Raw genomic sequence first — 16,132 nt, 5'->3', positions numbered from 1 at the left:
TCTCTCTAAAAGTATGTATATTTGCTTCATTTTCTTACAAAAACTCATATTAACATTTCTCAATGCAGCAGTGTTTTTTCATTACAGGTAAATTCATCATCAGATGAGTGATTCCTTCGTTTAAAAAAACACCCTATCAAATGTCATTTCCATGTACACTGGCCACCAAGTTAGTATTATAGAATTATTCTAATACATTACAATAGCTACCCTTGAAGTAATGAGATGACTGGATGTTTGTCAAAATCAATGGGTTAAGATTCATGGTCCGCTCATTCCCCCACAATGGTAAAATGTTATTTTTCTTTTCTAGTTTCTGCGCATGTGTCTTTTTCTCTTCTTCTTGACCAGGGCTCCGATCAAGCCAGTTGGTGTCTGAAAAGAAAATTTCCATGTCTTAGTTCCAAAACTCAACACTGTACCAATGAAATATTACCAGTCCAAAATATTAGAGCCATTTGCAAAGTATTCATTTCATGTGGGAGGAAATATGTTTGTTTCAGGTGTTTAATAGTGTTAAATTGTTCCAATAGATATGTTGGATGATGTGTGAAATCAACAAACATATCATCTTCAGTTCTACATAAAAGTCTTTCTATTCCCCGAATGTACACTCTCTCACACTTTAGCTACACAATAAGAAAAACACACAAAACTTGTAAGACTGTTGAAGGAGTTCACAACCACTCAAAGATACTTTTATAAAGCTTTATTTTATTGCTGCAACCACTTTTGGGCCATTATGCCTCTATTCAGATAGCAACACTTGTTTCAGAAAAGTGTCAGAGTCATTGTATGCATGTCATATCTACTTGCAATTTGTCAATGAACTAGAGTGTTGTCAACCTATAAATCATTTAGGCTCCTCTTAGAATTTATTAGTAGTTCAACTTTTTATGGCTGCTGACAAGCTACTGAAATGTGTTCCTGAATAATGGATGCCTTTCTGGACCAAAGGAAGTGACTTCAAATCTTTGTGAAGATTATTCTTATTCCTAGTATTGATTCCATGTATTGAGCTGTTGGTTTGAAAAAGATATTTTTAATGGCAAATTTCATTAACAAATAAATATATTGGAAAGCAACAATTCCCCAATCAGGCCTCAGCAGAACATATTTCAGTTCACACCACAAACAATTCTTATTATTCGTTTTTGGATGTGGAAAACTTAAGCTTGGCCTGATGAGATATTCCATAAAAAAATAATCCCATATGACCCTACTGAATGAAAGTAAGCACGGTACACGAGTTTTTTTTTATTTTTATACCACTTAAGTCTGACAACATTTGAATTGCAAACAGAGATTTGTTTAGGTGCCTTGGCAATTCTGTGGTATGCTCCTCCCTGTAGAATTTATCATCAAGTTGTAATACCAAGAATTTGACACTGTCAACTTTTTCTATTGGTTTTTCATAATATTTTAGGCAAATACTGGCAGGAAACCTCTTCCAAGTTCTAAAATGCATGTTGTGTGTTCAAAGTTTAGTGACAAAGAACTGGTTAGGAACCATTTATTAACATTCATGAAAATTTCGTTAACCAATATTGCTAAGATTGTATTTGATTTGCTATTTACTGCAATGTATGTTTCATCTGCAGACAAAACAAACTTGACATTATGTAATGTTGCAGATGAAAGTTCACTGATATACACAAGTAAAAGTAAGGGGCCCTAAGATGGAACCTTGTTGGACACCACAAGTAATTAGTTCCCAGTTGGAGGATGCCTGATAGCTTAATACACATCTATTTTGTAATGACATCCTTTGTTTCCCATCAGAGGTGTAAGGTTTGAATCATCTTGCAACATGTCCTATTATACTGTACTATTCTAATTTACTCAAGAGGAGATCATGATTTGCAAACCAGATACATTTCACAGATCACAAAATATACCAGTGGCCTGTAATTTACTGTCTAATAACAAATTAAGTACATTCTATGAGACTTCCTGGTAGATTAAAACTGTGTGCTGGAGTGAGACTCAGACTCGGGACCTTTGTCTTTTGTGGGCAAGTGTTCTAACAACTGAGCTACCCAAGCCTGACTCACGATCCATCCTCACACATTTAAATTCATCAGTACCTCATCTCCTACCTTCCAAACTTCACAGAAGCTTTGCTGCAGGAGGCCAGGTCATGAGCCAGGCTTGGGTAGCTCAGCTGGCAGAGCACCTTCCCATGAAACACAAGGGTCCTGAGTTGAGTCTCGGTCTGTCTGGCACACTGTTTTAATCTGCCAGGAGGTTTCATATCAGCACACACTACACTGCAGAATGAAAATTTCATTCTGGAAGTACATTCTAGCTGTATATGGAGATGGCCTTCTCAATATCAGAACCCTTTAGAAATTACAACTGTCACTCTGACAACATATCAACCAGAAGGTGCTCCAGCACATTTCTGACTAAGAGTACGACAATGGCTGTACAACAATTTTCCAGCTATGCAGATTGGAAGAGGTGGTCCTGTTCCTTGGCCAGTGGAGCACCACTATCTGACGCCACTGGACTTCTTTCTCTGAGGATTCGTCAAAGAGCAAGTGCACAGAGAAGAGCTCATTGCAACAATTCATACAGCGGCAGGAGCAACACATCAGCAGGGATTTGGTAACTTGCAGCGAGAGGTCAGGTGCTGCGCTGAAGCTTGTATTTGAGAGAGATGGGGACATTTCGAGCATGTGCTCCAATAGGGCCATGTCAAACCAAGGACAATGACACATATTAATGTAATTATTACAGGAATTAACAGAACAAAATTAAACCATCAATTGTATGATAAATGTGTTAATTGACATTGGCATGGAATGAACAAAAAAGTAGCCATTCCGGAGTTACATATAACAGAAAAAGGGTGACAAATATGGAAAAATTGATTAACATTTTTTGCTGCAAACAAGGTCTTATTTCATCTCACCAAGGACGGACATTACCTTTTGATATCCCCTGTATTAATATCATAAATTATTTTGTAAATATGGTTACATGCTGAGCATTTACAACTGTTTTTTTCTTTAAGGATAGAGATGTGAATTAGTAATTCCTACCCATTGTCTTTTACACATTACAATAATAGAAACTTTTCTACAGAATAGGAGTTGTCAAGGAGAAACTTTTTCAGTTTCTTTTCAAATTTCACTTTGCTGTCTCTCAGACAGTTCACACCACTGAGTAAGCGATCAAAAAGTTTGTTTGCAGCATGGTTCAAAAATGGTAGATGATTTGCAGAAATTATTTGCACTGGCGGTAAGGTTAAAGCACATTGTGCATGGTAGAATGGCACTATCCAAAACTCGTGCTGAGGCAACTGTGGTGCACCACAGGCCATAAATGACAGGAGTGAACGACAGCTGCGGACATGTGTACGGGCAAATAGACGTGCAACTGTTGAGCAACTAATCACCCAGATGAACCAAGGGGTTAACAACAGTGTCTTAGACGACCATTCAGTGAATGTTGCTGTGCATGTGCCTCTGCAACAGGTGCCTGATTCATGCAACCATGCTGACTGCTGTTCATCAGTGGCAAACACTGGAATTTGCACACTAATACTGCAACTGGGCATTCACTGTGGCGAGAGGTGGCCTTTCCAGATGAGTCACATTTTATGCACCATTGGACAGATGGCCATTAGCGGGTATGGCACGAAACCTATGAAAGAAAACATCCTGCAACAATTGTTGGAACGGTCCAGGCCAGAGGAGATAGCATTATACTTTGGGAAAAGTTTTTGTGGCATTTCATGAGTGACCTTGTCATTCTGGAAGGCACAATGGATCAACAGAAGTATGCATCTGTCCTTGGGGCCATGCCCACCGTGAGATGCAGTTCATTCTTCCTCGACATGATGGCATCTGCCAGGAGGAAAATGCAACATGTCACAAAACTCTTAGAGTAAGTTCATTATTTGAATAGTGCAGGATGAGTTTTCCGTACTCCCCTGCCCATTAAACTCCCCAGATTTAAACATATTCAAGAATCTGTGGTACCACCTTGATCGGGCTGTTTGTGCCACGGATCCTCAATCAAGAAACCCAGCGCAGCTGTGCACAGTACTAGAGTAGCATGGCTCAACATCCCTGTGGGTACCTCTCAAACCTGATTAACTCTCTCCCTGCACATCTCACATTGATCCAGGCAGCAAAAAGTGGTGATTCAGGTCTCTGATGGATGGTCACATTAATGTGAATGGACAGTGCAATTCTGCTTGTTGCATACCAGATAGAAGATCATTTACACATATGAGGAACAACAGTGGACTTATGATTGAGACTTCGAGAACCTCATACATCATTTCTCCACAGTCAGAATAATGTCCCTTTATTACTTTGGTTCAGTTACTAATTACAACTGCCTGCATTTTTTTGGTTATAAATGACACTATGCTTTCGTTGGCTATCCCATCAATCCTCATTTTATTTAGGAGAATACTGGAGAGGAATTCCGCCTAATTCAAGACACAATTTTGTAGTTCTGTTTTCTCCCAGATATGTTTCAGCCCTTTTTTGCTATCTTCTGTGGGTTGGTTTGTTTATTTTCTTTCAGCAAGCATGTAAATAAGAAAAACTGCAACATACACAACATGATTATTAGGAGAATATTGTGATTCACATAGTCAAATGTCTTAGATAAGTCACAGAAAAAGCCAACCAGTGCTATTTTATTATTTAATGCTTGTAAATAAGTCTTCAAATTGGCGCTGTATGCCTTGTGCAAATGCAGTCACTGTGATGCCATTCCCCTTGTCCACAGTGAACCAAAATGCGACCATCATTTTCAAATAAACAGAACCTGGATTCATCCAAAAACACTATCTGATGCCATTCCTGTCCCCACAGTCATCATTCCATACACCATTGCCTTACAGCATGTTTCATGCACATTCGCCAATGGTAGGTGGAGATGTTTTTAAGTGTAGGTGCATTAGTAGGACTAAACAGTAATGTGGTCATTAAAGTTAACACTACTCATGTATACACATCCTGTAAACAGACTTACTCCACATAATTTTGATAAAATAATCATTCAAATGGTCTATGGAACATGTAACTGGCCGGCTAACCAACCAACCAAGTCACAGTTGTCACACTGGATTTACACAAGTTGCTTATGTCTACCATTTTGACGAAATTGTAGGTCACAGCTGATTCCTGGTATCAAACACTTTAGTATTTTCTTTGGTGGTATCTTATGGCATTCATGAGATAAACACAAGAAAGTGTGTCCACAATTCAGCTGAATAACCCTTTTATATTATTTTTTGCTTCGCAGAGAACTGATCCCAGGACACTCCAAAACATCTGAAGTAAAGGCCTGCCAATAACTAAAAAGTTTAAAGGAAATGATATACAAAAAGGTGATGTAATTTATCCATTGTTATGTAAGTAAACATGTGGATGTCTGTATTTTTTTTAAAGAAATGTTGAAGAATAACTGGACACAAAAACAGTAGCATTAACAGCCATAAAACATAATAATTGTTAATGTGACCCACATGAAAACTGGATTTCACAAGGACACATAACTCACATGCTTCAAATTCCATAGCAGACTTTTGCAGCATATACATCTTTATATTAAATTATGTTTCTTAAAAAAATTTTGACAGTATATTTGTGGTATCATCATTCTAATTACGCAGTTAATTCATGTGTTTGCCATGTTAAACTTGAAAATTCTCACCCTCTTAATTACAAGCAGCTGTTCAACTGCACTACCTTTAAATATGTCAGAGGGGGGGAGGGACATCTCGCTTCCCAAGTGAACCATTATGTATCACCTGTGTCTCATTGGAATCAACGGGATTGTTAAAGTATTTTTGTACCATATTTAGCTATTCCAGATTATATGTAATGTAATGGAAATGTGCTTATAGTTGTGTATATATTAATTAGTTGTCCTAGAGTGACAAAGAACAACTACTGATTGACATCAATCACAGAAACCATGCAGCAGCAGTCCACAGCATTCCATATCTGTGTATGGTTTGATACGAAAAGGTAACACTCCAGGTATTGTAATATAACATAGTGTACCAATGCTACAATATGAAGACATGGTAGAAGTCAACAAAGGCACTGTAAGGAGCTGAAGTCAAAATACATCTAAAACAACAAAATATCAGCTGGTTCGTATTTTCTGCAACCTATCCAAGGCATTTGACTGTGCGAATCACAATACTCTCCTACATAAATTGGAGTTTCATAGGACTGATGGGATAGCCAACTAACGGATAATGTCATATCTAACCAAAATACTGTGGAAAGTTTTACTTAAAAGGGGAGGTCCATGGTGTTGGGATCAAGGATTTACTTCAAACTTTGTACACCTTTAGTAGATTGTTAAAACAACATAATGAGCAAGCAGTATGGTGCACTACTCTGGCAATTCTGAGAAAATCGGAAGAGAAGTATTATGCGTTTTTTATGATACAGATGTATCTGTGCGAAGGTGCAACTGTAAGAAGTCACTGCGATCAAGCGGTTAGCATTCGCGCCTTGCAAGAAAGTCATGGGTGCGGCAATGGTTCGAATCCAGCTAACACTTACTTTTTAATCTATTTCTTTTTTTCATCACTGGTAATATAATTTAATTTATATGACATTCTGGAGATAATGTAATGGAAAAACTACCATGTGCATTTTCATACAGTTGTAACAAATATCTTATGTTATTTGACCATTTACTACTTGTAATTAAATTTTCAAGGACAAGGGACAGGCTTGGAAACCCCAAGTCAAACCTCGATAAATAATGATGCAATCAGTAACGTGTAAATCACAAAGCATCAGACCACAAGAGTAATGTACAATACCTCATCAGATGTGTTCTCAACATCAGATACTGCAGGTTGGTATTTGTCATACAGACATGGAAAACATAAACTGAAACTTGATGCAAATATTTCATGTAAATACATGTTTCTTTCCATTACATTACCTCTCAAATGTCATATAAATTAAATAATATGCCCAGTGATGACAAAAATAATGATTAAAAAATAAGTATTAGCAGAATTCGAAGTGTTGTCATGGCCACAGCCTTCTTATGAAGCATGAACACTACCCATCTGACCATGATGACTTCTTGCGATCAACACCTTCACACAGTTACATCTATGTCATAATAAACACATAAAACTTCTCTTTCCATTTTCTCAAACTTGCCAGTGTAGTGCACCTTACTACTTGCACATTATGTTGTTATAATGACTTATTACAGGTGTACAAAGATTGAAGTGAATCTGTGATCTCAATGTTGCAGCCTCCTTTTGTTAGTAATTCAACCATTGTAGTAAGGGTACATTATTCTGATGGGGCAGAAATTAAGTATAGGGTTCCCCAAGGATCCAAAGAAGTCCCGTATAAAATGCACATTTGGACATCAGCTGCTTTTTTATTTGAAACCAAATATCGACTGGTTTCAGTCACAGATCATCTTCGTGGGTTAGGGTTACAACAGTTTAGGTCACAACATCAAATCTGTCATTACTTAAATAATGGCCACGTCTCATATTTAAAGCATACCATGAATTCCAGTATAACACACAGGACTTTTAGAGGTAAATACACTAATAACATGCGTAAACACGAACAGAAGTACTGCTCTGTTTATTATGTTATTAGTATGTTTGCGTTTCAAAGTCCTGTGTGTTGTACTGGAATTAATGGCATGCTCTACATGTGAGATGTGGCCATTATTTAAGCAATGATACACATGATGATGTGGCTTAAACTGTTTTAACCCTAATCTGCAAAGATGATCTGTGACTGAAACTGGTTGATATTTGGCTTTTAAATAAAAAAAACCAGCTGATGGTCTCACATGCATTTTATACATTACTTGATGGTTGTTAGTAGTCACCTTCCAAAAATGTCCAATATATGCCCGCTGTTGTTCCTCATCCATGTAAACGATCCTCCATTTAGATTAGATTAGGTTTCGTTCCATAGACCCAAAAAAAAAAGATGATTCTTGTGGGTGTGGAACATGTCAAAGTACAACATAAGAATATAAAACATTTGAATATAATAGTTACAACCCTGATCATTTCTCAGGAGATAGTCAAAATAGGTTAAAACGATGCAGTAAATTGGAACAGCTAATATTTACAAAATTAACACACTGTCAGAATGAAACACTGTTTTACACTATTAATACATTTATCATACACAGAATACCCAATCTTGACTGTTGTGACCAAGTGTTGTCAAAACTGAAATCTAACAGATATTTTTACTCAAGCTGGCTTAACAGTCTCTGTTAAGATATTAATCTACGGAGTAGGAGGAGTTGCCTATTAAAAACTCTTTCAAACTCTGTTTAAACTGTGCTTTATCTGAAACCAAGTTTTTAATGGTTGCTGGCAATTTATTGAAAATGTGTGTTCCTGAATATTGGACCCCTTTTTGGACCAAGGTAAGTGATTTTACATCTTTATGTAGATTGTTCTTATTCCTAGTATCAATACTATGTATTGAGCTATTGGTTGGAAATAGAGATGTATTACTTGCAACAAATTTCATTAAGGAATAAATATACTGAGAAGCAGTGGTTAGAATATGAAGTTCATAAAACAGATTTCTACATGATGTTCTTGAATTTACACCAAAAATGATTCTTATCACACGCTTTTTCACCGTAAAAACTTTTGCTTGGTTTGATGAGTTGTCCCAGAATATGATCCTATATGACATAACAGAATGAAAGTAAGCAAAGTACTCAAGTTTTTTATATTTATATCTCCTACATCTGACAATTCTCATGGCAAATACAGACATGTTTAGATGCTTAAGCAATTCTGTGGTATGCCCTTCCCAACTGAATTTATTACGGAGTTGTAATCCCAGAAATTTAACACTGTCAACCTCTTCGATCTGCATGTCTTCATATGTTATACTCATGATGGAAGGATATCTCTTAGACGTTCTATACTGCATATAGTGGGTCTTCTCAAAGTTTAATGACAGTGAATTAGCTTTAAACTGCTTATTAATGTCAGTGAAAATTTGATTAGCAGCTATTTCTGTATCTGTACTTGACTTGATACTTGTTGCAATGCTTATATCATCTGCAAACAAAACAAACTTAGCATCTGACAATTTAACAGATGAGAGGTTATTAATGTGCACAATAAAAAGCAATGGATCCACGATGGAACCTTGAGGAACACATGTAATTAATTCCCAGTCATATGAAGACTAACTGCTTACTGCATAGGTATTTCACAATGACACCCTTTGTTTCCTGTTAGATAAGACACAAACCATTTCGCAGCATTGCTGGTGACACCATAATATTCTAATTTACTTAAGAGAATGCTATGGTTCATGCAGTCAAAGGCTTTTGACAGGTCACAGAAAATGCCAGTAGCCTCTAATTTATTATCTAATGAATTAAGTAAATTCTCACTGTAAGTGTAAATAGCTTTCTCTATATCAGAACCCTTCAGAAATCATAACTTGGACAATATATTATTTGCAATCAGATGCTTAAGGAGACGCTTGAACACAACCTTTTCAAATATTTTTGAGAAAGCCGGCAAAAGTGAAATTGGTCGATAGTTTGATGGTATCTCTTTATCCGCCTTCTTGTAAAGAGGCTCAACTTCAGCATATTTTAGCCAGTCTGGAAATGTTCTGCCGATAAGAGATTGATAACACAAATAACTTAAGAAAGAACTAAACTCGCATGAGCACTCTTTGATTAACTTTGTTGATATGTTATCATACCCACTGGAATACTTGGATTTTAAGGATTTTATGATGGATGCGTGTGTCATTTCCATTTTACTGAAGTTATTTTTAAAGACCGGTCTCAGATACTCCATTGCACTGTTCACCAAACCAGGTAACCCCAAGCTGTCAGTAACAGAAATGAAGTACTTGTTTAACAGGCTTGCAACACTACATGTACTTCTTACCAAAGTCAACAAGCAGAATTAGTACTTTCTGCAGGTGACACTAGTATTGTGATCAATCCAAGTACACACACAACAACAAAAGGAATGGTAAACAATGTTCTTAAAAGTGTTGCTGGCTGGTATTCTGGGAATGGTCTACCCCTCAATTTTAAACAGACACAGCATATTCAGATCTGCACATCTACGATACAAATACTACACTAATGATAAGTGTAACACATGGTGAGGAAATAAGAAACAGGGCGGAAAATTTGAAATTCTTAGGCACTCATATTGATGAGAATTTAAAGTGGAAAAAGTTAATTTTGAAACTCCTAAAACCACTTAGTTCAGCCACATTTTCACTTAAAATCATTCCAAACCTTGGGGAAAGACAAATCAATAAGTTGACATATCTTGTAAAGTTTCATTCCATAATGTCATAGGGAATAATATTCTGTGGTAACTCATCTTTAAGAAAGAAAGTTTTCATTGCTTAAAAATGTTCTTTAATAATAATATGACGTGCTTACTGACTATCATGTTATAGACATCTGTTTAACAAATTGGTCATTTTGAGTACTGCTTCACAATTTATTTCCTCATAAAGTGTTTTGTAAATAATCTATTGCTGTCCAGAAAGAACAATGATAGATGTAATTACAATACTAGAAGAAAAAATAATGTTTATTACTCCACATTAAGGTTGTCCATAGAACATAATGAGGTGTGCAATGTTGCAACCAAAATTTTTGATCACTTACACAGTGATATAAAATGTCTTACAGACAGCACAGTAAAAGCTGAAAATAAACTGATAAAGTCTCTCCCTGACAACTCCTCCTATTCTGCAGAAGAATTTCTACTGCTGTAATGTGTACAGGGTAGTTGGTAGCAATTATTAACTCACATCTGTATGTCCCTCTGTCTCCTTTTTCTAATTAAAAAATGAAGAAACAACCACTTGTAAATGATGAGCATTTAGACATATTTACAAAATTATTTGTGATGTCAATATAACATTACTTATGCTACATCACTATGATTTATCATGAAAATGATACATGAAATAAGAAACCCACTAACTAGGTAAATTCTTATTTTGCAAGCAGCCCTATAGTACATTGCTGAGGGTTCTGGCACTAGTATTATGTATGATCCACCCACATGTCAGATCAGGATGCTACACTCTGGCACACTTTGTCTAAGATTTCCAAACAAGCATGTTTCTTCTACACACTGCATGTATACTGTACTAAAACTTGTGTTCAATGAGGAACGGGAGTGAGAGCTTTGGCAAAGGGTCGAAAGTACCATAAACCTTATCTTACTGCCAGTGGGTCTCATTTCCTAGACCTCTATACATCCACAGCAGTGACTGTACAGATGCAGAGTAGCTGAAAGTGAAATGAAGTGATATGATGCATTTAATCTTCTTAGCATATGTTGTTGTTGTTGTGGTCTTCAGTCCTGAGACTGGTTTGATGCAGCTCTCCATGCTACTCTATCCTGTGCAAGCTTCTTCATCTCCCAGTACCTACTGCAACCTACATCCTTCTGAATCTGCTTAGTGTATTGATCTCTTGGTCTCCCTCTACGATTTTTACCCTCCACGCTGCCCTCCAATGCTAAAATTGTGATCCCTCGATGCCTCAGAACATGTCCTACCAACCGATCCCTTCTTCTAGTCAAGTTGTGCCACAAACTTCTCTTCTCCCCAATCCTATTCAATACCTCCTCATTAGTTACGTGATCTACCCACCTTATCTTCAGCATTCTTCTGTAGCACCACATTTCGAAAGCTTCTATTCTCTTCTTGTCCAAACTAGTTATCGTCCATGTCTCACTTCCATACATGGCTACACTCCATACAAATACTTTCAGAAACGACTTCCTGACACCTAAATCTATATTCGATGTTAACAAATTTCTCTTCTTGAGAAACGCTTTCCTTGCCATTGCCAGTCTACATTTTATATCCTCTCTACTTCGACCATCATCGGTTATTTTACTCCCTAAATAGCAAAACTCCTTTACTACTTTAAGTGTCTCATTTCCTAATCTAATTCCCTCAGCATCACCTGACTTAATTTGACTACATTCCATTATCCTCGTTTTGCTTTTGTTGATGTTCATCTTATATCCTCCTTTCAAGACACTGTCCATTCCGTTCAACTGCTCTTCCAAGTCCTTTGCTGTCTCTGACAGAATTACAATGTCATCGGCGAACCTCAAAGTTTTTACTTCTTCTCCATGAATTTTAATACCTACTCCGAATTTTTCTTTTGTTTCCTTTACTGCTTGCTCAATATACAGATTGAATAACATCGGGGAGAGGCTACAACCCTGTCTCACTCCTTTCCCAACCACTGCTTCCCTTTCATGCCCCTCGACTCTTATAACTGCCATCTGGTTTCTGTACAAATTGTAAATAGCCTTTCGCTCCCTGTATTTTACCCCTGCCACCTTCAGAATTTGAAAGAGAGTATTCCAGTCAACATTGTCAAAAGCTTTCTCTAAGTCTACAAATGCTAGAAACGTAGGTTTGCCTTTTCTTAATCTTTCTTCCAAGATAAGTCGTAAGGTCAGTATTGCCTCACGTGTTCCAACATTTCTACGGAATCCAAACTGATCTTCCCCGAGGTCGGCTTCTACCAGTTTTTCCATTCGTCTGTAAAGAATTCGCGTTAGTATTTTGCAGCTGTGACTTATTAAACTGATTGTTCGGTAATTTTCACATCTGTCAACACCTGCTTTCTTTGGGATTGGAATTATTATATTCTTCTTGAAGTCTGAGGGTATTTCGCCTGTCTCATACATCGTGCTCACCAGATGGTAGAGTTTTGTCATGACTGGCTCTCCCGAGGCTATCAGTAGTTCTAATGGAATGTTGTCTACTCCCGGGGCCTTGTTTTGACTCAGGTCTTTCAGTGCTCTGTCAAACTCTTCACGCAGTATCTTATCTCCCATTTCATCTTCATCTACATTCTCTTCCATTTCCATAATATTGTTCTCAAGTACATCGCCCTTGTATAGACCCTCTATATACTCCTTCCACCTTCCTGCTTTCCCTTCTTTGCTTAGAACTGGGTTGCCATCTGAGCTCTTGATATTCATACAAGTGGTTCTCTTCTCTCCAAAGGTCTCTTTAATTTTCCTGTAGGCAGTATCTATCTTACCCCTAGTGAGACAAGCCTCTACATCCTTACATTTGTCCTCTAGCCATCCCTGCTTTGCCATTTTGCACTTCCTGTCGATTTCATTTTTGAGACGTTTGTATTCCTTTTCGCCTGCTTCATTTACTGCATTTTTATATTTTCTCCTTTCATCAATTAAATTCAATATTTCTTCTGTTACCCAAGGATTTCTATTAGCCCGCGTCTTTTTACCTACTTGATCCTCTGCTGCCTTCACTACTTCATCCCTCAGAGTTACCCATTCTTCTTCTACTGTATTTCTATCCCCCATTCCTGTCAATTGTTCCCTAATGCTCTCCCTGAAACTCTCTACAACCTCTGGTTCTTTCAGTTTATCCAGGTCCCATCTCCTTAAATTCCCACCTTTTTGCAGTTTCTTCAGTTTCAATCTGCAGTTCATAACCAATAGATTGTGGTCAGAATCTACATCTGCCCCAGGAAATGTCTTACAATTTAAAACCTGGTTCCTAAATCTCTGTCTTACCATTATATAATCTATCTGAAACCTGTCAGTATCTCCAGGCTTCTTCCATGTATACAGCCTCCTTTCATGATTCTTGAACCAAGTGTTAGCTATGATTAAGTTATGCTCTGTGCAAAATTCTACAAGGCGGCTTCCTCTTTCATTCCTTCCCCCCAATCTATATTCACCTACTATGTTTCCTTCTCTCCCTTTTCCTACTGACGAATTCCAGTCACCCATGACTATTAAATTTTCGTCTCCCTTCACTACCTGAATAATTTCTTTTACCTCGTCATACATTTCATCTATTTCTTCATCATCTGCAGAGCTAGTTGGCATATAAACTTGTACTACTGTAGTAGGCATGGGCTTTGTGTCTATCTTGGCAACAATAATGCGTTCACTATGCTGTTTGTAGTAGCTTACCCGCACTCCTATTTTTTTATTCATTATTAAACCTACTCCTGCATTACCCCTATTTGATTTTGTATTTATAACCCTGTAATCACCTGACCAAAAGTCTTGTTCCTCCTGCCACCGAACTTCACTAATTCCCACTATATCTAACTTCAACCTATCCATCTCCCTTTTTAAATTTTCTAACCTACCTGCCCGATTAAGGGATCTGACATTCCACGCTCCGATCCGTAGAACGCCAGTTTTCTTTCTCCTGATAACGACGTCCTCCTGAGTAGTCCCCGCCCGGAGATCCGAATGGGGGACTATTTTACCTCCGGAATATTTTACCTAAGAGGACGCCATCATCATTTAATCATACAGTAGAGCTGCATGTCCTCGGGAAAAATTACGGCTGTAGTTTCCCCTTGCTTTCAGCCGTTCGCAGTAGCAGCACAGCAAGGCCGTTTTGGTTAATGTTACAAGGCCAGATCAGTCAATCATCCAGACTGTTGCCCCTGCAACTACTGAAAAGGCTGCTGCCCCTCTTCAGGAACCACATGTTTGTCTGGCCTCTCAACAGATACCCCTCCGTTGTGGTTGCACCTACGGTACGGCCATCTGTATCGCTGAGGCACGCAAGCCTCCCCACCAACGGCAAGGTCCATGGTTCATGGGGGGAGGTCTGAAATTTCACTTCCATAACCGCTATAAACGTGAAGTCAATCTGCATAAGTCAGCAGGCTTTACCAACATGAACAAGTATACCTGCTGAATTCTTCCATGTGTGAAATGTTTGATAACATCCTTTATGTTTACAGCCTACAGACAAAATTCTGCTATAAACCATATGTTTATAGTTGATTCCATGAACCTGTTCCTAGTCTTTCATTTGACTCCTGTCACTTCCGTATCACAAATACTGTACCCCAAGCAAAATTATTCTGTGACAGACATCTTGTAGTGGTGGGGAGCAATGTTGCTGTCATGCAGCCAGACATGCCTCACAAGGTGCTGCATGTAACCTACAAAACAGGCAATATAGCGAGCATGTGGTACTCAAGAAAGAATTACGATTGGATGATAGTTTGGTGGTTGTCCCCTACCAATTGACTATGTGAAACATCAATCACAATGTATATGTATATTTCTAATCTGAAATACATTTAGGAATCTGTCATCCCCCTTCTCTTTATGTATATCTAAATACTAAGCATAATGCATGATAATAATGTTCTTCTCTATTTCATTTCCCATGTGTGCATCGTCCAGTCATACTATTAGATCCAAGAGGCACACTGTGCATATAGCGGATGAAATAAGGTGTCTCAACATTTGATTCTGCATCCAATAATTATGACATTTATTGCTCACTAGAGTATAAATTTATCCCAGTTGGAGGGAGGAAAGTAACTGTATACTGAGTGTGAGAGTCCAGGGTTTTTGAAGCACTGAAAATTTTAAATCTTCACAGCAAATGGTCAAGGGAGAAAATTATTGTGCCACAAAGTCATGTTATTAAAGACAAAGAGCACATGCAAAGATTAGTGAGAGTTGACTGATGAACAATATTTCATAGAAGATTGTTTAACCTAGTGCTTCAACAGCAATTACCTCTGAATTGTGTCAATGCCCATTAGGGTTCAACAACAAGTTGCGCAATAACCTCAACAACAGAAAGTCAGGGGAATTTGTTTACCTGATGATTCCTTGTTTGTATGAACAGTGCGTTAACGGTGGCTGCATAATGCCACACTGATGGTTAGATATGTACAATACAGCCTGATGATGCACAGCAACATCATACAGAGAAGACTTCTAGGTACTCTCTTGGTCCCTTGACATCAACAGCAAGTAAACTTAACTGATTATGGTAACTCTCCATTCCTGGACGTGCCATGCACTTCTACTGTCTTCCCTAGTGGTATGACATATTGCATAGTGGTAATGCTGAACTACAAAATTATCGAAGCGTGGTTGGTATAACATTAGTGGAAGTTCAATGTGCTTCAATGGCATCCAAATTCCAAGGGTCTTACCATTATGAAGTTCCTCTGGCATCACTTCACAACAAACGTAACTTCTTAAATATTTTAACAAATTTTTAAGTGTCTTGTAGTTTACCTGGTGTCAAGGCACTACAAATTGAGCTACCGAGTTCCAATTCTTGTTTAT

At 37.8% G+C, this 16,132-nt stretch overlaps 1 protein-coding gene across 1 annotated transcript in view; it reads right to left on the bottom strand.

Moving 5' to 3' along the window:
• LOC126185019 (pre-mRNA-splicing factor 38B-like) overlaps positions 1-16,132 on the bottom strand; it is an 80,289-nt gene that overhangs the window by 53,676 nt on the left and 10,481 nt on the right. Inside the window, exon 2 of the mRNA XM_049927743.1 lies at positions 211-375. Coding sequence (XP_049783700.1) covers positions 211-375 — 165 coding nt within the window. The remainder of the gene's footprint in view (positions 1-210; positions 376-16,132) is intronic.

The sequence above is a fragment of the Schistocerca cancellata genome, chromosome 4 (genome assembly GCF_023864275.1).
Source record: "Schistocerca cancellata isolate TAMUIC-IGC-003103 chromosome 4, iqSchCanc2.1, whole genome shotgun sequence".
Lineage (NCBI taxonomy): Eukaryota > Metazoa > Arthropoda > Insecta > Orthoptera > Acrididae > Schistocerca > Schistocerca cancellata.
Note: the sequence above shows the minus strand (reverse complement) of the source record. Positions and strands in the feature narration are given on the sequence as shown.